The following is a 23,008-nucleotide window of genomic DNA, read 5'->3' as shown; positions in this document are numbered from 1 at the left end:
TTTTTAAACTAATCCATTTAATTTCTAAGCAAAACCCTTCAGGTTTACGACAACTGTTCAAATAAACTGAGGGCGATTTCGCTATACTATTGCAAGTCGCAATGGCTAAAAAAAACCACAAGCACATTACACTTTTCTGTATTATGTCATTTGCCAGATAATTATGACCAGCGGACCAAATTACATTTACAAGTTTTATTACCCAGTAAACTATAACCCACACTTTCCGAAAGATGGTGGGTGCCAATCAGGGATCTAAGTTCAAGTTTGGTTTTGATGCCTCTCTCGTCATAAACGTATTGCTCTGTTAACGTCTTTGTGAACAGCAGTAACTACCTTAGAAAGGGGAGGGGCTTTGGGTGAGTGACGTCAGACCGTCTAAGAATTAGCTGGCCTCTACGAGCGCAAAGTACTTCCTGTTTAGAGTGACTAGCTATTTTGTTTCGATGTCATTCACTCACCTTACCTTTACGCAAACAAAAGCGACTACTCTATCAAAGATATCCATGTATTTAAGTCCAAGAAAGAAGGGAATTTCGAGCCATGACTGCAATTCTTTTCAATTCAAACTAAAGAATTTACACTATGGATTACATGCGCAGACAATTTCTTTTTCATTTTACGGCAACAAAGCTCTAGGAGTCAGAATTGTACAATTTTCCAACAGAGCAACGCACATTTAATCAAGATATTGCCTTGAAATAAAAGCAAAAGAAATATCACTTAAAAAAATCTAGGTTTGTACAAAGGCAGGTAAGTATCTCGGGTTGAATATATCGGTCATTGTGGAAATCTGTAATTTAGTGAAATATAAATCCTTACAATAGAGCGGTTTTCAATTCAGTGTCGCAAAACAAAAGCGATCCCAGGTTAAAAAAAAAAAAGGTTAAACATCGGCGACCAATGAGAACGCAAAGTGAGAAGTGAAGCGCGGGAAATCGCGTGCGACCAAGTCGCGATTGTTTTTGTTTAGCATCTGATTGGTTGGGAGGATGGCGCGACTTCTCTGGACCAATCACAGAGCGAATTTAAGTAAAATCAAAACAACTGCGGTCTACTTTCGACAATCCATTGAAAATCGCTCTAAACTGGAGAGTTCCAAGAGTCGAGGAAGAATGAGAGGAAACAACCATCTCGTTTTCAACAACGCAAACTTTAAACGTCGTTAAGGTACACCAAGTCTAAATAATACATTATATTATCGCGTGAGTATGTTCTGAGTGCACAAATAATGGAGGAATTCTTGCAAATCTATCGGGAAGACGTCCTTGATATGAATGCTGTTGCTGACACGAACCAAAAACTGTGCTTTATTTCCTGCACGAAGCAGTTAGTAGAAGCATTGGACATCTTCCAAAAGTGAAAAATAGCTTCTTCAATTCATATTTAAATTTCTGTGGGAGAAAATAAAGTAGATAAGGTCATTAACAACATTATAACCGGTATAGAGAGCTACATAAAGTTGGAGGGGAGGGGGGGGGGGGGGTGAGGGGACAAGACACCAACCCACCAACACCGGAAAAAATTATGGTGTAAGACATTTTCTTTGTGACACAGATTGCCTTACCTTAGAATGTCATTAACAAGTCTTTAAGTCCAATAGGAAGCTACAAAAAGTTGGCAGGGGGGGGAAGAGTATGAGGACAAGACTTCAACCCACCAGCAGCCCCACCCTAAGAAAATTCTAGTTTAAATCATTTTGCTTTGTGACACAGAATGCTTTACCTTATATTTAACCACTGTTTTGACTGGACTGGCTGTTAGATCTCTCTTTCCCTTTCTCATACACGTTTTCATCTCTTGGTTTTGCACCACCAAAGATGGCCATCTGTTGAACACTTGAGGCTACGTCATTCACAGGATCTTTCACAGTGCGGGGTTTGAGTTTTAGTTTTGGTCTACCTGCTAATTCCTCTGTTGGTGGCAACCAAAAATAGTAATGAAAAAAAAAAAAAAGAAAAAAAAAAGAAAAAAAACTAAATTAACCTCAACTACTTGTGTTCTTCCTTTTGTCATTTACCTTCAACTTTTCCTTATCTACTACTAGAGCAAATAATAATAACACTTGTTTCATCTCACAATAGCAACGTTAACATGGGTGATTCTCCAAAACAAGATTTTGGCTGTGGATTTTATCTCCCCCCCCTCCTCCCTTCCTATTACATTCATGAACCTAACACAATCAATATCACATGCATAAATAGATAATCTAAACCCTTGAACTCCCACAAGTGATAAACATGTAACTTCTTCCTATAATATCTACACATTCTCTAGCAAACAGCTAATGAGAATATTCAAACTCATAATCAGGGAGAAGTTGTTGTCTCGATCCAACACCAAATTCTCATAACTAATTTACAAGGAAATGTGTCGCAGCTTAAGGGGAGAACTGACAGTCAGATCTTGAGGGTTAGGAGTTGAAGACTGAAACTAAAAAATATTATTAAATTTCCCTCTTAGACTTCACCCTTTCCCTAATCCAAGGTGCATGTGAAATCTCAAGTTTAAAAAGGACAACATTGTTCCTCAGGGTAGGAGTGGAATTCATAGGACAATGGATTCTAATTGTTCAACATCCATAAAAATAAAGAGGCCTCTCAACCTTTTGTTGCTGACTGTAAGTTTAGAGATGCAATTATAGGTTTAAGCTATAAGACATTTTGGTGTTTTCTTGTGCAAGGAGTTGCTCAAATTAACAGGAACTTGTAATTATCCTCACCAGCTGTTGGTTCACGAAAATTTTCTTGTCTAGGAGGGCCTCTTCTGTCTCCATAGCCACCGCCTCCACCGCCTCCGCCTCTGCCACCTCCTCCCCCATATCTTCCCCCTCTTCTTCCTCCTTCATCCCTACCTCCCCACCCACCATCATCTCGGCCACCCCAGCCGCTATCGTCTCTTCCACCCCAACTGCCTCCTCCCCCTCCTCCTCCTCCACTCCAACCTCCGTGACTTCCTCCCTTATTACCCCAGTTTCCACCGCCTCCTACAAAGAATAAACCAAGTAAAGTTAAAATCTTGGTCTGGATGGGTGGAACTAAAGTTTACATTTTCCATGTAATTCCCTTAACTTTATTAACTTTTGACTCCCATGAGTGACCAAGACAGAATTTCTCCTCACAATATCAGTACAATATCAAGTAGACAAATGAGGAGAATAAAGAAAAATATCAATAAGGGGATAAGTTGATCCAATACCAAATTCTCAAAACTAACATCACAAGAACTGTATGGTAAACAGTAAGGAGAATTACTAGTGAGATCTTGGGAGTTAAAGGGTTAACTTGATTAACTTTGAACTCCCATGAGTGACCAAGACAGAATTTCTCCTTACAATACCAGTACAATATCAGGGGGACAAGTGAAGAGAATAAAGAAAAATATCAATTGAGGGGTTATGAGTTGATCCAGTACCAAATTTTCTGAACTAGCACTATAAGAATTTCATGACAGAAAGTATGGAGAATTACTAATGAGATCTTAGGAGTGAAAGGATTTAACCATTGTTTCAATCCTTAGATCTGATTCCTGGTAATTCCTCTTCCAGTATACAAATGTGCATTGCCTTTTATTTTGAGCCCAAACACTCTACTGAGAATCAAGACAACGTGCCATCATAAACAATGTTTTTCTGTTTCTATACCCCATTTACTGGTGTTGTAAGAGAGAGGTTTCATTTTGATCACATTGGTAACTTAAGCTGCATATCTAGTTGGCAATTTTTTTCCTTCTCCCTATGGATCCCAAAACAAAGTAAAACTACATACCATCACCTCCATATCTTCCACGTCTGTCATCATAGCCACCTAAAAAAGTATGAAATAGATTTATTTGAATGGCATAAAGATAAATGAATAATGAGTATCAACCCTTTATTCTCTGAGAATGACCGGCATCTAATTTTCCATAGATATCACCCCTAAATCACACATTAATGTCACAAGCATAAAGGAAATGATCAACAACTTAGGAAACTCTTGATTGTTAAACAAATTCTCCTTGTCAGCACCATAAGAAATAAATAGAGATCAGTATGGAGAATATGCATACTGATGTAAGGGTGTAAGGGGTTAAGATGAAGACCCCCTAACCTCTGCCCCCTCTTTGTCCACCTCTTCCACCACCACGGCCTCCATCTCGGCGTCCCTCAGCAACATCCACTCTCAATGTTTTTCCATGCTCTCCAATTCTCTAGTCAACAGAAATAGATCACACCAAAATTAGGGGACAAGAAGCCCTGGAATGCCAGGATTCAGTTACTGTCTTTATAAGCTAGCTTACAATTCCATAAAACAATGATGCCAAAAAAAATAGAACTTTCTCTTTTGGCATTTGCTATAGAAAATGTTGTTTTTTGTTTGGTTTTTTGTATAGATGAAAATTCAATCGCTTGCCTTGTGATGTAGAGTCAGGCTATCAATAGTATTGATCACGACATTTGACTGCTATATTGCTAGTGTCTGCCAGGCAATGAGGTGGAAAGTTTACTTGTTGCTATTTATAGCACCTTAGTTTGCTGTTATTGGTGTGTTCTTGCATGCTGATAAATGAGTTGGCAAGTGTTGATTTTGATCTTAACTATTGTTTTGACTTCTAAATGTCATTATCTCATATGGCCAATTTGTTACCAATTAGTTGTTGTGCTTTTTGATAATAGGTACTTTTAGTAGTACTAGACAGGGACGTAAGCATAGCCTGCTGGAAAAAAAAAAATTGGTTACTTACAGCCCCATCATAGGTCAGTGCTTCCTCCAGTGAGACCAGGTCTTCAAACTCAACATAACAAAAGCCTGGTAACAATACAATTGTAGTTGTTATAATAATAATAATGATGATGAAAGGGATAATAGTAATAAGTATTAACTGATTATGATTAATGATAGTGACAATGAAAATGTTACAGTCAAACCTGTATTAACCCCTTAATCCCTAAGAGTGACCAGCATCTAATTTCTCCTTTCAATATCAGCCCTGAATCAAACATTAAGGTCATGAGAATAAAGGAAATGATCACCAACCAAAGAACCTCTTGATTGTTAAACAAATTCTCCTTGCCAGCACATCAGGAAATGTATAGAGAACAGTATGGAGAATATGCTTACTGATGTTAGGGTGTAAAGGATTAATGGGGAATAGTGGGGTGACCACTTTGTACAGGTAGACTGTTTAACCCTTTAACTCCCAAGATTTCATTAGAAATTCTCCTTACTGTCCACCATAAATTTACGTGACGATAGTTTGGAGAATTTGGAATTGGATCAACCAATAATTCCCTAATTGATATTTTTCTTTATTCTCATTACTTGTCTGCTTGATATCATATTGATAGTGTAAGGAGAAATTCTGTCTTGGTCATCAGTGGGACTTAAAGGGTTAATATAGGTTTGAAAGAATAGGAATAATATAAGAAACAATAAAAACACCATGGTATGCATAGATGTGCATAGATTTCGTGCATAAAAAATTGCTCAAATATACTATCAACTTTGATTTTGGGAGATAAACATGGAATAAGTATTGTTTGAAAGATTATTCTTAGTTTTATTTGATTAGTTCTGCTTTAAGTGACTGTTCAAAACAAATGCAAGACATTACAAACAGGCTGTTGGGATTCACCTGAGGTGACTGCGACTGCTTAGTAGACCATCTAATAGAGGTGAAAATTGCAGTGATTAACCCTTTAACTCCCAAGAGTGACCAAGACAGAATCTCTCCTTACAATATCAACACAATATCATGTAGATGAGTGATGAGAATAAAGACAAATCTTAATTAGGGGATTATTAGTTGATTTAATACCAAATTCTCTAAACTAACATCACAAGAACTGTATGGTAGACAGTATGAAGAATTACTGATGAGATCTTGGGAGTTAAGGGGAAACAAATTCTGGACTTTGAAAACTGACTGCTTAATACAGGGTGACTGCTTGACACAATGCCATATTAAGCAGATGCTGTATTAATAGAGATTTGACTGTACTGATGATGATAATGGTCATGGTAATACAGTAATGGCAAAGGCAACAGTAACTGTAATAGTAATACATAATTATGATAATTATGATAATTATGATGATGATGATAATTTGTATGTTGCCAAAAATGTTTCATTACCTTTGAATTTGTCTGTTTCTTTATCTCTTACGAGACGAATGCTTCTGATGTTGTCCTGATCACAAAATATATCACTATTAGCTTCAGACTAAAACATTAAACTGCCGTAGAACACACAAAGCTGAATGAACAGGAAGTCTGGTGTTGCCATTGCTATCTGTTTATGGTAAGCAGGAGCATTCAGACTTTTATCTCATGTTCCAAATCATGAACAGTACAAAAATGATAATGACAAAAAAAACACTGGACAGTAAATTCTCTCAAGTTTGCCATGTCAGTTCAAATTTAAAGAGATGATAGATTATTTAATGGGTTATTCAGTCAACCAAACTGGTAATCCAAGAAGGATTTTAAGACATTGACAAAGAAGATGTTGAACACATGAGATCACTTGATTTTTCAGCTAGGCCACCAAGCTATTTCTTCCTCTGATTTCACCATGAAATAGAAAACAATTAGGTCATTACTTCTCCCCCTGATTTACATCCAATTAGCCTCCTACCCATTCCCTAACTTTCAAACCCCCCCTTCACCCCCGCACCCCCTCCTCCACTCTCATTTAAAGTTAAACAGATGCACCATTGATCAAGAAACCTTACCGACAATTCAGACCATACTAAATAACACATTAATTACGTGAATGCTTCGATAAAAGCTAATGTTTGACCAAATAATAACACTTTTAGGTGTATGATGTTGGGCCTGGTGCATAAACAGAATAATGGGAATCTCACTAGGAGACAAGCGCGCAACCACTTGTAAGTCCTCAAAAATAGAATTAGGTTAAGAAATTTATGGTTTCAAGATCGAATTTCTCGCTAAAGCCAGCTACACCGTTGATTTTTCTGCCTTAAAGCGCAGGGCCCATTCACACTGATCCCTAAGATCTTTTGCACCGGAGGCGACGTGAAGAAACAGAATACCACAAAGCTTTTCCGAAGTGGTCGATGTACACTGCCATGCAGCTTTCCTAATGATAAACCAAGGGCCATGTGCGAAATCGTAAGCTGGCGGTATTTGAAGTGCCTTTGATCGTGATGAAAACATACCTTGATGTCTTGGAAGATAATATCAAGATCTCCCTGGACTGTATCCGGCGGAAGTCCACCGACGAAGGCAGTAAATGGAGGTTCCTTTGGAAGAGGTTTCGGTGCGCGATCCCTGTAACGATCTCCGCCACCACGCCGTCTTCCGCCTCCATGGGACGAACCATAATCCCTGATAGAAACAGATTGAGCGTATTTTAGTACCAGAGGGGAAGAATCGAAAGTGAAAGGATTAACATGGCTCTATTACCTTGGTCCATCTCCGAAACTGTCGAAAAATCCACCACCCCGGCCACTACCACTGCTATCGAAGTCGTCCGCCATGTTGACCGAACTGAATGCAGTCCATAATTTTTTAGCTGCACAATGAAGCGATAGGACAAGCATTAGAAGCAGCGGCAGATAAACTTCTAAATTTGTTGTCAAGTAGGTCTCACTTAAGCGTCCTCAAAGAAACTTACCATGGCCGCCATGATGGACACCTCCGAAACAAACTCACAAGGTACACTTAAAATTAAGTTAACTTAAGTTGTTTACTCGAAATTTTCATCTTATATTCTAATTTAAGACTTTTTTATTTTTTCATGAGAAAGAAATTGAAGATCGGAAACAGCTGAGGTTTCAAGTTGAGCTGGAGTTTGTGCAATGTCTGGCAAATCCTCATTATTTGAATTGTAAGTTTTCCTTTGTTAAACGATATCTTTGTTTGCCTTTTCCCTAGCTTCTTGATCTTTGGTATCAAACCAGAAAGAACTGTTGGCAAAATTCATTCAAAATTTAGCGTAGATAATATATTTTGAGTACTTTTCTAGATCTTTGTCTATTATTCATTGAGAATCGAAGAGACTGCCGGTAGTTGCAACCTTGATTATTGTACCCGATTTGAGGCCATAATTGTATAGTTTCCAACCTTTTCTTCAGACCAAAACGCCTCAAAAATCATACCCTTCCAGGAAAAGTGTATTTATTTCAGTGTTTGGCTTATGTAATTATTTGTATTGGGGAGTATGTTACCCTCCTTCTCAGGGGTGAAACAGAGCTCTCTAGTTGATTTACTGGCAAAGAGTAAGTCGCCATGGGCATCTCCTACCTGGAAGGGTATGGGAGCATGCTCCCCCAGAAAATTGGGAAAGAAAGGAGAAGAAGAATTGTGGCTAAGATGAGCATTGCTTTATTCTGAGTGAAACATGCTCTAAGTTAGTACAAAGGGAATCAGAAGTAAATTTGGAAGAATAAGTAATTTTTTAGGCACTCGAGCGGAAGTTTGTATCAGAAACCTTAAATGCAAGAAGTGATGGCTTTAGCGAGAGAGCGCAAGATTGAATTCCTTAGTGTGAATCTTGCTCTCATTGCATGAGACTTGAGAGCTCTGGGTGAAGATAGCACTGAGTAATGGCTTTTTAAATTCATCTTGGTCTAAACACCTCATGACTAGAATAAGAAATTTATTGAGTCATGTTTTCTACCCTTCTTTGTGGTGTAGAGCTTCCCTTTTTTTAATCAAGTCATTGCTTAGGGTTGCCTTCATATATGAGAGGAGGGAAAAGAAAGTTGGGAGGTCTTCACACTATCTTGAATATAATTTATTTTCTAATAGTCACTTCTGAAATCTTTTGCAGTTCTTGCTCAAAGAGGGTACTTTAAAGAACAGTCCTTCATTAACTATCTCAAATATCTGCTTTATTGGAAAAAGCCAGAATATGCAAAATTCTTAAAGTAAGTACTATTTAATGTAAAAGTTGTGGCAATAAGTAATTAGGTAGTGTTATTTGATTATAATAATTCAGACTTGTGTTTACTGTCACAACGATATGTATCAACTTTGCCAAAATTGGTTTTGCCGCTTTATTGCATTCTGCTCTATTGGGTTACTAAGATAAGCAGTAATATTTTCAGCCCCCTCCTCAGTGTTTTGTGAACCTGAAAAACAAATCCCTAAATCTAAGAAATATGTTATTTTTAACTTTTCTTGAGCACTGGAGAAAAAAAAAGAATTTCACTTTGACCTTTGCCTTGACAAAAAAAATAACATCTTTATTTCTTCAATTGCTTTTTTCAAAATGTAACAAGTTTCCGAATATTTTTTAAACTTTTTACACGCTGACGTCAGTATACATATTCTCCATACTGCTCTCAACATATTTCCTAAGGTGCTGGCAAGGAGAATTTGTTTAACAATCAAGAGCTTCTTGAGTTGGTTTTCATTTCCCTCATTCTCCGAACTTTCATATGTGATCCAGGGGTGATATTGTAAGGAGAATTTAGATGCTAGTCATTCTTAGGGGTTGAAGGGCTAAATAAAGATGTCATGGGTGTATTTTTTTATGAGCAGAGGAGAAGAGAACTTTTCAAAATCCCTCAGATTCAGAATGTTTCTTTGTCTTATGCTGTCTAAAAGGAATTAATTATAATATCTTTTTGTATCTGATGACTCTTCTCAAAATTTACCATCTTTCTCATTTCTTTAAATCTCATTATTCTTTTCATTTTATTCACAGATATCCCCAGTGTCTACATTTCCTTGAGCTGCTCCAATATGAACATTTTCGCAGAGAACTTGTAAACCCTGCCTGCGCAAAGTTCATTGATGAACAGCAAATTCTCCATTGGCAGTATTATTCCCGAAAAAGAATGAAGATCAATTTACCAAAATCATCAGGACAAACAGGCTCTACAGCTGAGGGTGAACCATCATGAAATTGCAAATTGTGCAGAAAGAAATGTGGACAAGATGTGTCTACAGAGATGACAAACAATTAAGAAATCTGGGTGGGCTCATTTAACACCAAGCTAAGCAGTAGCTCCTTCGCACTTTTCTTTTTTATAAAATACCCTTTGCTTAGTTCATTGGCAGACATCAAGGTCTCTGTAATCTTAACAGGGTACAGAAGTAGGATTTTCCTTTGACAAAGTTGTGCAATGTATAATTTGCTCAAGCTTGATCCTGACAACAACTTGGCAGAAGATCAGGAGACTGAATATTTTGGTGAGCCAATTGTATACTGTGTCGGTCACATTTTTTGGTAACAAAAAATAGGGGAGTATTCCAACCCCCAGCTCCACTGCCTATGGTATTTAGAACATGCTCTACAAGATCTCAAACCAGGAACACACAAAGCAACAGATTCAAACAGGAGAAGAAAAACTAGTTCATTTGTAGCAGGTTTGATGGTCTGATCCATGTTTAAGGAAGTCATGTGGCTGTTTTCTCTAAGTTCTGTGAAAAATCAATGGATCCATGTTTTATTTTTATAAGAGCAATATTAAATGTAACTCTAATGTACTGTACATTTGTAAATAAAATATTGAGCAAAATTTTTTGATATCCTAGACTACCTTCAGGTTGGTAATATTACTGTAGTATTCTTTCTTGTGATGGTTTAATCCCAGCCACTGTCCTTAGCCTGTTTTGCTTCAGTCACAATACTGAAACATTGCAAAAAGAAGTCTCCCTCTCTTAATTCCCTCTATGTACTAAGCCCCCTGCATTTGAAGAGTCAAACATTCCCCTCTCTGTAACTTGGGAGTAGGGCCTCGTTAGCAGAGGTAAATTTAAGCCAAATGACCAGTTTTTCTTGCTGACTATATGAAATGTTAGAGAAAAGCCTGCTTTCAATCCCATGAGGGGGGAGTGGAAAACCACTTTGTGCTCCATAATCTTAAACAACCTTATGCAGTTTTGCCATCTAGTCTTGTATACTGACTGCAGACATGAATGGTTTGTATATGAATAACATAAAGAAGAAACACATAAAACAATCAGAATCCCATAACTTGAATTAAAATATTTATTTTCAATTAAATAGACAAAAGGCCTGAACACAAAATGCCCTTTTTGCCTAAGTTTTGATTAGAATAAATTATATACAATTTGAAAATACAAATATGTAATATAATATAAATAATAATTACTAATATCCACTCCAATTTAGAAAATTTAATGATGAATGATAAGTGATTCAAACAGATGTAACACTCATCTAAAGAGGCAACAAATCACCTCTAATGGCATATCTACCTGTAGCTATACCATGGAACTCTGACATCCGATTTGAGAAAATGACAGCTTTATAACTCTATAACCTACTAACACTCTCACAATGTTTTTAACTCAGATAAAAACATCTGACCAAAGGTCTACACAAGAAGTTCAACATATCATACACAATGTACACAAACTGTAAAATAATTTGAACTGCTGTATCATGCAAAGCAGTAACCCTTTACACCCTCACATCAGTATTCCTATTTATTCACACTCTTCTCTGTACATTTGCTTTGATGCTGACCAGGAGAATTTCTTTCACCCTTTAACTCCCATGGATGACAAGACAGAATTTCTCCTTACAGTATCAGTACAATATCAACCAGATAGGTGATGAGAATACAGAAAAATATCAATTTTGGGGATAATTAGTTGATCTAATACTAAATTCTCTAAGCTAATGTTATAAGAATTGTATGGTTGACATTAAGGAGAATTACAAATTTGATCTGGGAATTAAAGGGTTAACAAATAAAATTCTTAGGCTGGCAATCATTTCCTTCGTAGAAATTCTAATGATCCTGATAAATGATTCAGGGGTAAATATTACTGTAAGGAGAAATTAGGCACTGACCACTCCTAGTGTCGGTTATTTAGACAATCTGAAGATGCCATCTTCAATTTAGCCAAACCTTTTATCTGAACATTTAATTTTTGTAAAGAGTGTCTAGATGGCCAAAAGCTAACAATAGAAGGACATTTATTTTATTAAATCAACCTTCTTAAAGACAAAGCCTGAAGCCCACTGCCTGCGTAAAGACAAAGTTTGGATTATACCTCCTGTAAAAAACCAGCCCCTACGGGTTAGAGGGTTAAAATTAAAAAAAACCTTTTGTGTGATCACAAAAGGTATAATATGCAAGTGTTGATGAACTGGCAGCAACGTAAACAATGGAAGTTCATTATGCCTGACCCATATTGATGATGATTAAATAAACTTGTCGAGGATAAGTTGTAATTACAATAATGAATGAATTTAAGACACACAATTAAAAATCTATCCAATTCAACTAAATGAACAATAAATTAACAATAAAATAACATTTCTCATCAATCCTTCAATACTTGTAGAGAACTAAGAAGTTCTATTGCCTTGACAGCTTCACTCTCAGGAACCTTAAAATTGAAAATAAAAACAAAGTCTTATCACAATCACAAGAAATTCGTCCTTCCACATTCTGGTAGTACATTTCCCAGGACCAATTTCCTGGTAAAGTTTTCTTGCAAATCTGAATTTCAAATTATTTTTGAAAAAGCCAAATTTAACTCCTGTGGAAACAATAAGCAGAAATTCCAATGCTTTAAAATAAAGAAGGGATATTTTGGGAACACCACAAACAAATGCAAACCTTGCACTGAGTTACTGTGCTCCAAAAATAACCAAAGGCTCATTCGAAGATGCCACAGAAAATCAAGAGAGGATTGTTCCAAAACAACTAGTTAAACAGGGGAAACTGTCTACCTTTGCCAGAGGAAAGTTACAAAACATAGGTGAATATTAAGCTAAAAGGAGAGGCTGCGCAAGATCACTGAAAATGGAAGATTCTCAAAATAGGAGGGCTACAAGCTATTTCCTGATAACTTTCAGCGATACTCAATAAGAAAATTCCTCACTGACCACAGAGGACAGAAAGATAACTAACAAGTCCCACTGCAAAACCTCCTTGAAGAAATAATATTATTAACCAAGATAATATTACCAGCATTAACATAGGCAATGGTGATGACAACCAAATTTGTTTCATGTTAGTGGATTCCCAACTCTTAGTCATAATGCAGATAAGATTAATTCATCAAAGGTACTAATTAAATGAATGATTAGCAATTAAAAGTACATACCAAAAGATGATCATAAAGGAAAGTACAGATGTAAAAAGTGCTACATGAAGCTTCAGTTAGTGGTTCAGATAACTGAGCAACTATGCCACTCTCCTCTAAAAGTAACACACAAACGGCTTCAAATTAATCCAGGGATGAATGGAAAGTAGCTGCGGGAAACTTGCCAAAAGTAGCTCTAAGATTTTGATGGCAACTGAATTACAGGCATCTTTGTCATTTGACAACAAAGATAAAGCCACTGATACGAAACAACAATACGAAATATATCATTTGATAATATTCCAAAATGCTGGAGGCTGAAAATCAATCAAAGATGCCTCAAGAGATAAGAGATAAGCCTCTTATTCACATACATATTGCTTTATTATCCTCCACAATTTTTTCTTGGGGGTTTATCATTAAATAAAATTTGAGTTTCTATGCCCTGTTTTCAAGAAGGGAGATTCAACAATTTAATGTTTCCTGGTGTAACTGTTGTTGCCAAGGAAAGCTTTAGTACTCTGTTCAAGTTTCCCACAACACCTCTATGACCCAGAGGTTTGTACATACCAGTGTATGACCAAGGCCATAAGTACTGATGTAATAAGTAGGCATTTGAACATCTGCTAAAGGTTCTGCGATCTGGGCAGCAACGCCACTTTCATCTACACAACACACAACAGTGCAGTGTATCATTACATATTTATAAAGGAAGCCACTAAAGATTACAATGATAACAATAATACAAGCAATACTGATAATTATAAAAATAATAGTAATATTAATAGATATAAAAAATTATGATCACTCTTCGGGTTTGCAGGCCACACCTCTATTATGACTGATTTGTATCATATGTTCACACCTTTCTAATAACCTTTGCAAAACAAGTGACTGAATAGGTGAGCGAATCAGTCAGTGAGTCAATCAATTTGTCATGCAGACAGTCATTCTGTAGGTCAGATGGTCAGTGTGTCAGTCAGCCAGTCTGAGTCAATCAGTCCGTCAGTCTGCCAGTCTGAGTCAGTGAATCAGTGCACCACTATATCCACCTATCTGTTATCAGTTAGGCAGTCACCTAAATCAGCAATTTTCTTGTTTCTTATACAATGTCTGATGTCTGGTTGAGCCACATGCATAACAGTGTCAGCCTGTTGAGTGTCTGTTTGTATGCACTAGTCTTAAGCTAACATCTTATTCACCAAATTTTCGCTTGCTCATTTCAAATCAGAATAAAAAAAAGACAAAACTGACCAAATCCTAGGGGGTCATCTCCAACACGAATCATTCTCCATCCCTCATCATTGGTGTTTGTGTATAGTGAACCTTCAGGAAATCTAGATATTTTAAAAAAAAAGCACATTGAGACACAAATTTTCTACAAATTCAAGCATATTGATCACAGACTATGTTACCATCTTGACAATTTTCTATCACTGCAGAAAAGCTACAAACTAAGGTATCAATTTTATCAATATTAGGTGATACTGGACAGTTTTGACTGTTAAATTACATTGTCAGCATGGAAACTTTCCTTGTTTCCAAAAGGTAACTGAATCTCAAGAGCCATTATTCACCAACCCTCAAACATAAAAGTTGGGAAAAAGAAGTAAAAATGACACATTGTCACTGGAAACATAGCCAGCTGAACATGACAACAACAGGATTTTTATGTGTCAAAATGTGGTAGCCAAACTTCTGTTATGCTGCACTAAACACAAAATCATAGTATGATTGACATAAAAACCCAGTTCAGTGGCCTTGTTACCATCATGATGGTTTGTGTAGCTAATTTCTTTCAGTACAATTGGTCGCACTTTTCAAAAAATATAATTCATGCACACTGAAAATAACTTTACAATGGCAGAATTCTCAAAATGTAAGTACAAGCTAGGAGACAAAACACCTTTACCTTGACAAAGCCTCACTGTCTAAAACTAATGAAATGTCTCCTTCAACAATTGAGATGTGAAAGAAAGGTTCATATCGTCCATCATCAGGTGTTCTGGGGTAAAACGAGCCATATAAATTATTGAAAATATTCAGTGATTCTACACATCAAAATGTCAAATAAGATATATGCATTTGTGCTATGATCAGACAATTCATCAGGCTGTATTTCACTGAACATCCACAAAATTAAAAGGGTAGTTGGAATAGAGATCTTATATCTCTATTTGAACTCAGGGGTATAATAAATATCTTACTGATCTTGTTTTCTTGGACTGTACTGTAAGTTACAGAGCCTCATTTTTTCAGCTGGGATTACTAGTGTGCATGCTTTGCCCTTGGGTCATAAATCCAAGCAGGAAAAACTCTCCTTCAACTTACAGCATGGACTTTGAACTTGGTTAGTAAGAGGTATGTATCAACTCTTTTGGGGGAAGAAACTCTCAAAGAAGTAACTTGTCAAGAGAACAAAATTACCTGTGTAAGGAGGTGGATTCAATACAAAGTCTACACCTTCAGAGCCAGCTAATACACTTAGGAGTTAACATCTAATGACATATTTCATAGCAGTAGAAGAACAACAAAAAAATTTACTCAGAATAGAACATCAGTTCAAGAATGGTGGTAGTGAGGCTTGGTAGCATTCGAAAATCTAGACTGGTCACATGAAATCTGTTCATTGGACATGTGAATGGGTGAATAATTGGTCTGTGCTCATCTGCCAAACAAAGGAAAGAAAAAAAAACCAGTTACATATCAGTATGCAAAGCACACAAAAACCAAGTAGCTATAAAATCAAACTGAGGATATTACAGCGTTAAAGAAAACCACTGGAAACTTACCTGCTTTCCTTTCATTCATTTGGTTCATTCCAACCAATCTATCCTTAATAGAAAGAGTCACAGGTTCAAGTCCTGATCCACTGTCTTTAAAAATTTTATAATTTTCGGAAAGACACATTATGGCAGTTTCAAGATCTTTCTCTCTCACCTGACAGAAAGAGAGGAGTTCAACAAAATTAACAAAAAACCAAATTACAAGTTAACTTTGTTTGCCCATCAACTCATTGTTTAAGGTGAGAAAAATAATAATGAACATTTTAGCTCCCAGGGTCTGATTATAACTTCTCCCCTCTACCTGCTAGACATTTCCTTGTAAATTAGTCATGAGAAATTGGTGTTTGATCAAGATAACATCTTCTACCTGATTAGTTTGAATATTCTCATTACCTATTTGCTGGATAATGTAGGGATATTATAAGGAGAAGATTTATGTTGATCACTTCTGGGAGTTAAATGGTTAAAAAGTGAAAGACTACAAGCTCATTATTAATACCTGGATCAAACTTGTATCAATCAATCAAAAAATTGTTCAATTAGGTTAATTAAACATCATTCATTCACAAATCCTGACATTCATTACAAAATCAGGGAACAGTTTCCCTCCTAAAAAAGAATAAATACAATTGATTGTATGCTTACAAAGAGTAAAACCATAGTTTACCAGTTGAGGTAAACAAAGAGAACACTCTAAACCAAATAATCATTAGTTTCAGTGAGAATGATACTTGACTAAAAAACCTACCAAGACATAGTCTGACTGATAAGTTGAAATGACCAGAACTGAGATTTTAAAATCTGCCAAGGGAGAAATGACTGTTTTAACAATTCTACTGATTCCAGTCAGCTGATGGCTTCCATAGGCTCCTGCAGACACAGTCAGAACTCGCCAGATAAGGTCAGGCATGTCAATGCTCTCACTTTGTGGAAGCTCTGTCAACAACAGCAGAGACACTTTAGCCTTAGAGCCTTGTGAAGCGCGTAATAATAGACTTATTAGCACCTAATTAGACTTTTTGTTTATCATTTTATAAGAATGAAGTTATATTAATACAGTGTAACTTTGATTTCAGATGTAATGCAAACATAATAGGAACCTGCTGCATATCCTCTTATTAATGGCTAAAGTATTTGGGACCCACATTGAAATAATGTTCTTTGACTTTATTTCATTACAAGTTCTCTCTCAATTTAGACCACACGGACAGATAGACAAAACACAACTTTGTACTGGGGAGTGGAGGGAGAGGTGAACAGTGATTCGATCAACTAAGGAAAACCGTACCTTTTGAAAACTTTAAAAATTTTTTTTGCATGATTTTTTAATTAATTAATTAAATTAATTTTTTAAACAATTTTTTTAAAGCTAAACTAGTCAACAGCACTTTGCATATGGTAGTTGTCTAACTATGACAGTTTTGTCTAACTGTCATCGACTTCTTCAGGGAGTTTTACAAGTTAACACTAAATGCCTGTATTTATAAGCCATAGTTAGCAGCTGTATGGGGGCTGATGACCATAATGGCTTGGCCAGATATACCAACAGGAACAGGTGAAGTTGTGAAAAATTTGAAAAATTTTTTTGGGCAAGGTGAGAAAAATATTTAGGGGTCACGATTTTAGCTGAAACTGTGGCCCCCAAAAATACTTACTTCTATAGATTAGGTATTGTTACAGTTTTTCCTGTAATACACATTACAATCTAAGTCTGGCAGAACATTATTGATAACACTCTTAATACAGACATGACTGCAGTTTAACCTAGTCTTAAAGACCATAATCCTGCCTTGCCAAGATCTATGATTAAGTAGCCAGGAGAACCATTTATTCCTGTCATTGTAACATAAATCATGAAACAGTAACAGTGAAAACTTAAAAGAGCCTCTAATTCGCAGTTGCTTCCAGAACTTATCCCTAGTCTCAGAGAAAGACTTAAAGGAAGAACTGTTTCTAGCATATCTCATAAGCTCCCCTTTTACAAAAGCTTTCTTGTTGCTAGAAGGGTGAAACGACTCAAAAGGTATCTATGGTTTTAACTGAAACTGTAGCCCCCTAATATTTTTCTCACCTTGTCCAAAAAGATTTTTCAAATTTTTCACAACTTCTCCTTTTCCTGATCATATGTCCGGCCAAGCCTTTGTGGTTATTGGCCCCCGTATAGCCGCTAACTATGGCTTCTAATTACAGGCGTTTAGCATTAACTTGTAAACTTGTAAAACTCCCGAAGAAGTCTATGACAGTTAGATGAAATGTGACGGCAAATAAAGAAGTTTTACAATTACTGTTTGCAGAGTGCTGCTCTCTAGTTTAGTTTAACTAGTTCAGTTAAAAAAAAAAAAAAAAATTATACAACAAAGTTATTGTAAGAAAAGGAAACCTTGAATTTTGTAGAGAACTGTTGTCTTTTTATTTTCACACTGATACATCCAAATGGGTAAGTGACAGGTAATTTTTGCTGAAAATTTAAAATCAAAGTCTGCATGCTTTGATTCTCTGATTTGAGCCTGATACTGTTCTTCAGGGCTTATTCAAAGGTAGATTAAAACATACCAGTGCACTGTTTTGCATTAATAATTTACGCAGACCTGTACCTATTCATCTCTTCTAACTTGGCAGTATAACTTTTGTTTACAGTTAAAAATGAAAAAAGTACAATTGATTGGTTGAAAATGAGAGCATTTTTCATGTAACATGAGTGCAAAGTTGTAACACAAGTACGAAGTTGCAAGTGCAAATTACAAATAGCCTGCGGGCTCTTAAAATTTCGTCTATCTCCAGCGTACAAAGAAAGTTGTGTCTGATAACCCGGGGCTAGTGGATTTTGTGATTGGGCTAGTGAATTCTGTGATTAACTTGCCTGAAGGACAAGTGAAGAGTTTTTGGAGAATTAAAATTACATAAGTACTGTAAGACAAATGTTTTAAATTCCTAATAAATTCATGCGGACCAAAAGTCGCTCCCACAATGTGAAGTCTGCATAAACAAGACAAAGTATCGCATTACATGTCAGACGAGATATATTGAGATCTCGTGCATATATTATGTAAGCAGATATTGAAAAAACTTTGGAGGTAAATGCTGCTTGTAACTAATTCTTACTAATTCAGAGAAAGCTATTTGTCTGAATTTTGCTTCATAATCTTTTGTAAGGAATGTAAACAAAAAATTTTGGTCCTGAACTCCAGTGAGAAATTTATTGTTTCAGAAAATATTGGTCATGTGCATTACAATATGGTAAATTCTAAACAGCGATACAATAAGTGTTTGTTGATCAAAATATGTAGACCACATTGTATTGTTTTCACTTTTCACAAAAGTCTTTCGGATGAAAAGTTGCCAGAAATGAAACAAACAATTTTTGAAACCTAAAATCTTTGGTTACATGTAACAAGATGAACCACAAATTTGCATAATTTGTTCACTGATGTGTGACTCGGCACTTTCCTGTGAACTTGAAACTTGACTTGGGAAACCAATTCCCAAACAAACCTTCTTTAGAAAAATGATCTTCTGAATGCACTTCTTTTGAATGAGAAGCAAACTGATGAAGCTATCAAATTTTTATCCCCTTTAATAATATGAATATCTCCCCTATCAGCTGCTAAGAAATATTAATGCCGGAAATTTTTTTGGCGGCAAATTGGAGAATGAAGTGCTTTCACCGGCAGCTTTTGTCGATGTTATCATTCAATGGGTCCATTGAGAACTTTGGTTTCACTGTTTCAACACCATTTTTTCTCTTAAAAAAAGTGTGTTTCTAAATACTAAAATGTCCAAAATGCATGTTAATCATTCATGTGTTGTGGAGGAACCAGCAAAAAACCAATTGTGGCAGCATTAAGAGCAAAACAGCTCTTTTTTTTCTGCTTGCAAAAAAATTTTTTTCAGGCTGGTTAAAATGACTTTTGGGCTAGTAGATGTTAGTAAAACTGACTTTCTTTGCTCCCTGGTCTTGACTTTCTGTGATACATTTTTCAAGTAAATTATTAACAAGTAAAAACATGATTTCTTGCCCAATTTGGTGCAATAAGCATTTGTAAATTTTCAAAGTTGCCCTATAGGCTCATGAAATTTTGTTGTTTTTGAAAAATTTACGCGTGCTTATCACCACAAAATTGCACTTAAAATCATGTTATCACCTCGACAAATATGTCTTGTCAGCTGGTTTTTTCTGGCGGTTTTGTAAATCAGTTTGTATAGTTTAAAAAAATAAATATCTCCAAAAATTTTACAAATGCAATTATTAATACATTTGTTTAGTTCAATGAGCTAGTGGCAAACCACCATGTAGTTTTGAGGCATGTTATGTTTTTTAACTTTTTTTTAATCAAAGTAAAGAACAACTCCTGGTGATAATTTTCACCAAGTGAGAATATGTTTCACACCGTGGTATAGAATATCTGCATATTTAACAAAAGGTATTTTCTATCAAGTTTATCAAAAAAAAGCATGAGGTAACTTTCTTTAGGAAAAGTTTTTCTTCTCACCAAAAATGCATTATCTAAGAAGTGTTCAAAACTGAAACATGCTTGAGAAAGCAAAAGAATAAAGGGGCTGATATATCTAACCCTAAATAATTACTATGCTTATAAGAAGGATAGGAAATGGTGAAGTTATTTCACAGTAATTTATTTTTAATATTGATGGCACCAAGATTCAAGTTCTCTCTTGGTCGTAACGTAAACCACTGTATAAAGTCATTAAAATTACATAATGAAATTGTTGTTTTGAATTCAATTTTTTTCATTTGTTCAAATCTCTTGTGCTCTGTTCTTAGTCAGAACAATAACAATACTGATAACATTACATCTCAAAATGACTAAGATACCAGTTCTAATGTAACATCCCTTTTGGAAAAAGTAAAGAACCATCCCTTTGGAGAAGAACACCTTGCTTCAGTAAACAATTTTACTGCCAATATATTGAAATTTTCTGAGACAACACTTACAAATACATCTCACTGCTACAGTAAATTAAAGTATTATTTATTCATTTCACCTGTTTAAAATAATTTTGGTATAACTCATCACTAAGAAAAAGAAAGACCTTGATACAGCAAATATCATCCCCTTTCATAATAATCATAACACAATGCATAGCTCTCTGGCTGTTGGGCAAAATGATTGGACTAAATTTGAATGGTATCTTTTCTTTTTAAATCCAGCTTAGATTTCATGACTGATCTCCAATACATTATCAACAACCATGAGTATTTTTCTTGTTTGTTTTGTTGCATTATGTCTCTTCATGACGTTAGGAATAAAATATAAATTCAGGCACATTTTCATGTTTTCTTTGGTATTTTTGTTACTCAGCATGAATTTCTGAACCATGGAATGAATCAAATTTAGCTGACTTATATGTAAACAGGAAGGTACAGCATGAATTTGATGCTAAATTAATTATGACCCTATTGTTTGTTGTGAAAAATTGATTTAGAAAACCCAAGAGTGTCCACTGATGAAAATGCAAATGTTTTGAGAGAGTTATCACAAAAAATGAATTTATCACATTTTTGTAGCAAAACAATTTTATGATCATATTTACATAACAGGAAAAAAATTCACTTCCATAAAATAAACAGAAGGAATATTTCTTAAGAGTGTTCCAATTTACCTTTTTGGTGCTTCTATAGAAAAACAAATTATACTCAGGCAAAACAAAGGCAAATACCACCTAATTTCAACGACTTTGAAATGTGAAAATTAATGTATTGCAGACAGTTAGATTAATAAATTCATCGATAGAATTTGTATGGGGTGAGGTTTTCAAAGTCAAGTCCGGTATTCAATCTCGAAAGAAAAACATAAAATAGGAAACTTAATCTTTAGTTTCCACTCTGTAGGAATCTGCTCGGTCACTGCATCAAATTTGGCCCTCATGCTATCAAGAGATACAAGTGTATAATTATGCAATTCGTCCTTGCTGTGTACGCATGCGGCACTCAATATCAGTTATTTTACACTTCACAAGTACATTTGCAAAAGCAGTCTGTAATCAAAGGAAACAGACTTTCTTTTGAGCCTCAGTGTTGTGCTCCATGTAGTGATACATGATCCCCTTGTTTCTCGCATGATCGCATTGTATACAAACAGCATATTTCTTAGTAATTACCTTTGCAAAGATCATCCTCCACGATTATGGTGTAACCATCTCTGGTCTCCGTAAAACTGAAAAACTTAGGTCTGTTGAAAGCGTAAAGGAGAGTAAAACACAATAATGAGTTTGTTATTTAATTTAAAATCACACCAGAAACCATAAGTTTACGCTGGCAAAACCAAACAAAATATGTCTCAGTAAAACACATGGCAGTCACCCTTGATCAAATTACAAATACACCGGTAGGACGTGACGCGCAAAGAATCTCACAAGATTGTGCAATGATGAGCGCTTCACCAAAACTATGACCATTCTGTGAATAAAACTACGATGATCTTGTGATGAATGGAAAATAACATTAAAGTATTTACACAGTTACACAGGAGTTAAGTTCTCCGTATGGACCGCGCTAAAATTTGAACTTACCTTGATCGAGGTAGCAACGAAATTTTTATTAGCGCGTGAGTGTATAAAGAAATTGCATCTTTCTTAATGTTGGAGACGCGAAGCTTGTGCTCCAAAATGTGAAGTTCCGAAGAGTGTCCCAAATCTCCATTCATCATTGTTATAAGATACAAAAAATCCACAGAAAAACGCGCGTAAATTGAAGCAGAGGTGTCTCGTACCCTTCCCACTATTTACGACTTCCCGCGGTTGGCAACGTGATTCGTCGACTCGGCTCACTCACATGGAGAAACTGCTCCGTGGTTGGCATTTCCTGTCAACTCATCTTTTGTGAACAGGATCAATTCCGGTTCAAAATATCTCTGATTTTAAAAATCGAAATAACAACAACTTCACCGCGCTAGTTGGTCAAGTAAACAACGTGACTGCAATCCAGCAATACCCTCTTTCCGGTTTTTCCCGATCACGAAGGCTTTGCACGTGTAGTAAGACTTTGACAATTGAACAAGATACCGGCGCACTTCCTTCAACGGAAAACCCCAATTATTGAACGAAAACAAATTATTGTAAGCTCATTCAATAGCGATTCAAACAGTATGGAAACTCACGTTATTGATAATTAACGCTCCAATGTAATTATGCTAATGTAGGGCTGTGGAGTTGCGACAACAGTGAAGCGTGGTTACAAGG

The 23,008-nt window shown here is 35.9% G+C and overlaps 3 protein-coding genes across 5 annotated transcripts; 1 reads left to right on the top strand and 2 right to left on the bottom strand.

The window, feature by feature from the left end:
* Positions 1 to 494: 494 nt before the first annotated feature.
* LOC113670295 (eukaryotic translation initiation factor 4H) lies at positions 495 to 7,532 on the bottom strand. Its single transcript, XM_089188974.1, has 9 exons — positions 7,413 to 7,532; positions 7,166 to 7,334; positions 6,117 to 6,171; positions 4,726 to 4,790; positions 4,092 to 4,191; positions 3,768 to 3,806; positions 2,723 to 2,986; positions 1,726 to 1,914; positions 495 to 1,394 (listed from the first exon to the last, which is right to left on the bottom strand). The coding sequence occupies exons 1-8, from the start codon at positions 7,484 to 7,486 to the stop codon at positions 1,733 to 1,735; spliced, it is 948 nt and encodes a 315-aa protein (XP_089045100.1). The 5' UTR covers positions 7,487 to 7,532; the 3' UTR covers positions 495 to 1,394; positions 1,726 to 1,732.
* On the top strand, positions 7,266 to 10,477 carry LOC113670296 (mediator of RNA polymerase II transcription subunit 31). The gene is made up of 4 exons (XM_027186418.2): positions 7,266 to 7,664; positions 7,756 to 7,836; positions 8,782 to 8,878; positions 9,661 to 10,477. The coding sequence occupies exons 1-4, from the start codon at positions 7,625 to 7,627 to the stop codon at positions 9,857 to 9,859; spliced, it is 417 nt and encodes a 138-aa protein (XP_027042219.2). The 5' UTR covers positions 7,266 to 7,624; the 3' UTR covers positions 9,860 to 10,477.
* A 459-nt stretch (positions 10,478 to 10,936) lies between these two features.
* Positions 10,937 to 23,004, bottom strand: LOC113670266 (cytosolic arginine sensor for mTORC1 subunit 1). 3 transcript variants are annotated; one of them, XR_016181515.1, is made up of 10 exons: positions 22,340 to 22,991; positions 21,929 to 21,999; positions 16,560 to 16,747; positions 15,818 to 15,965; positions 15,570 to 15,693; positions 14,938 to 15,030; positions 14,280 to 14,362; positions 13,596 to 13,690; positions 13,047 to 13,141; positions 10,937 to 12,323 (listed from the first exon to the last, which is right to left on the bottom strand). XR_016181515.1 is itself a non-coding variant. In XM_027186372.2 (9 exons), the coding sequence occupies exons 1-9, from the start codon at positions 22,474 to 22,476 to the stop codon at positions 12,258 to 12,260; spliced, it is 1,005 nt and encodes a 334-aa protein (XP_027042173.2). In that variant the 5' UTR covers positions 22,477 to 23,004; the 3' UTR covers positions 10,937 to 12,257. The 3 variants fall into 3 exon arrangements, 2 of the variants coding, with proteins under 2 accessions (XP_027042173.2, XP_027042174.2); XM_027186372.2 differs by lacking the exon at positions 13,047 to 13,141 and having other exon boundaries at positions 22,340 to 23,004; XM_027186373.2 differs by lacking the exon at positions 13,596 to 13,690.
* Positions 23,005 to 23,008: the final 4 nt, after the last annotated feature.

This window comes from Pocillopora damicornis, chromosome 12 (assembly GCF_964200805.1).
Source record: "Pocillopora damicornis chromosome 12, jaPocDami1.2, whole genome shotgun sequence".
NCBI lineage: Eukaryota > Metazoa > Cnidaria > Anthozoa > Scleractinia > Pocilloporidae > Pocillopora > Pocillopora damicornis.
Note: the sequence above shows the minus strand (reverse complement) of the source record. Positions and strands in the feature narration are given on the sequence as shown.

Excerpts from the sequence above, each read along its gene's own strand:
- LOC113670295 (XM_089188974.1), bottom strand. The coding sequence starts at position 7,486 with ATGGCGGACGACTTCGATAGCAGTGGTAGTGGCCGGGGTGGTGGATTT. Across the intron at positions 4,791-6,116 it reads AGAAACAGACAAATTCAAAG|GCTTTTGTTATGTTGAGTTT; the intron begins GTAATGAAACAT and ends TATTGTTACCAG. Across the intron at positions 2,987-3,767 it reads TGGAAGATATGGAGGTGATG|GAGGCGGTGGAAACTGGGGT; the intron begins GTATGTAGTTTT and ends TATTCTTTGTAG.
- LOC113670296 (XM_027186418.2), top strand. The coding sequence starts at position 7,625 with ATGGCCGCCATGATGGACACCTCCGAAACAAACTCACAAG. Across the intron at positions 7,665-7,755 it reads CTCCGAAACAAACTCACAAG|AAATTGAAGATCGGAAACAG; the intron begins GTACACTTAAAA and ends TTCATGAGAAAG. Across the intron at positions 8,879-9,660 it reads GAATATGCAAAATTCTTAAA|ATATCCCCAGTGTCTACATT; the intron begins GTAAGTACTATT and ends TTTTATTCACAG.
- LOC113670266 (XM_027186372.2), bottom strand. The coding sequence starts at position 22,476 with ATGATGAATGGAGATTTGGGACACTCTTCGGAACTTCACATTTTGGAG. Across the intron at positions 15,966-16,559 it reads ATCAGTCAGACTATGTCTTG|GTGAGAGAGAAAGATCTTGA; the intron begins GTAGGTTTTTTA and ends TCTTTCTGTCAG. Across the intron at positions 13,691-14,279 it reads AGATGACCCCCTAGGATTTG|ATGAAAGTGGCGTTGCTGCC; the intron begins GTCAGTTTTGTC and ends TGTGTTGTGTAG.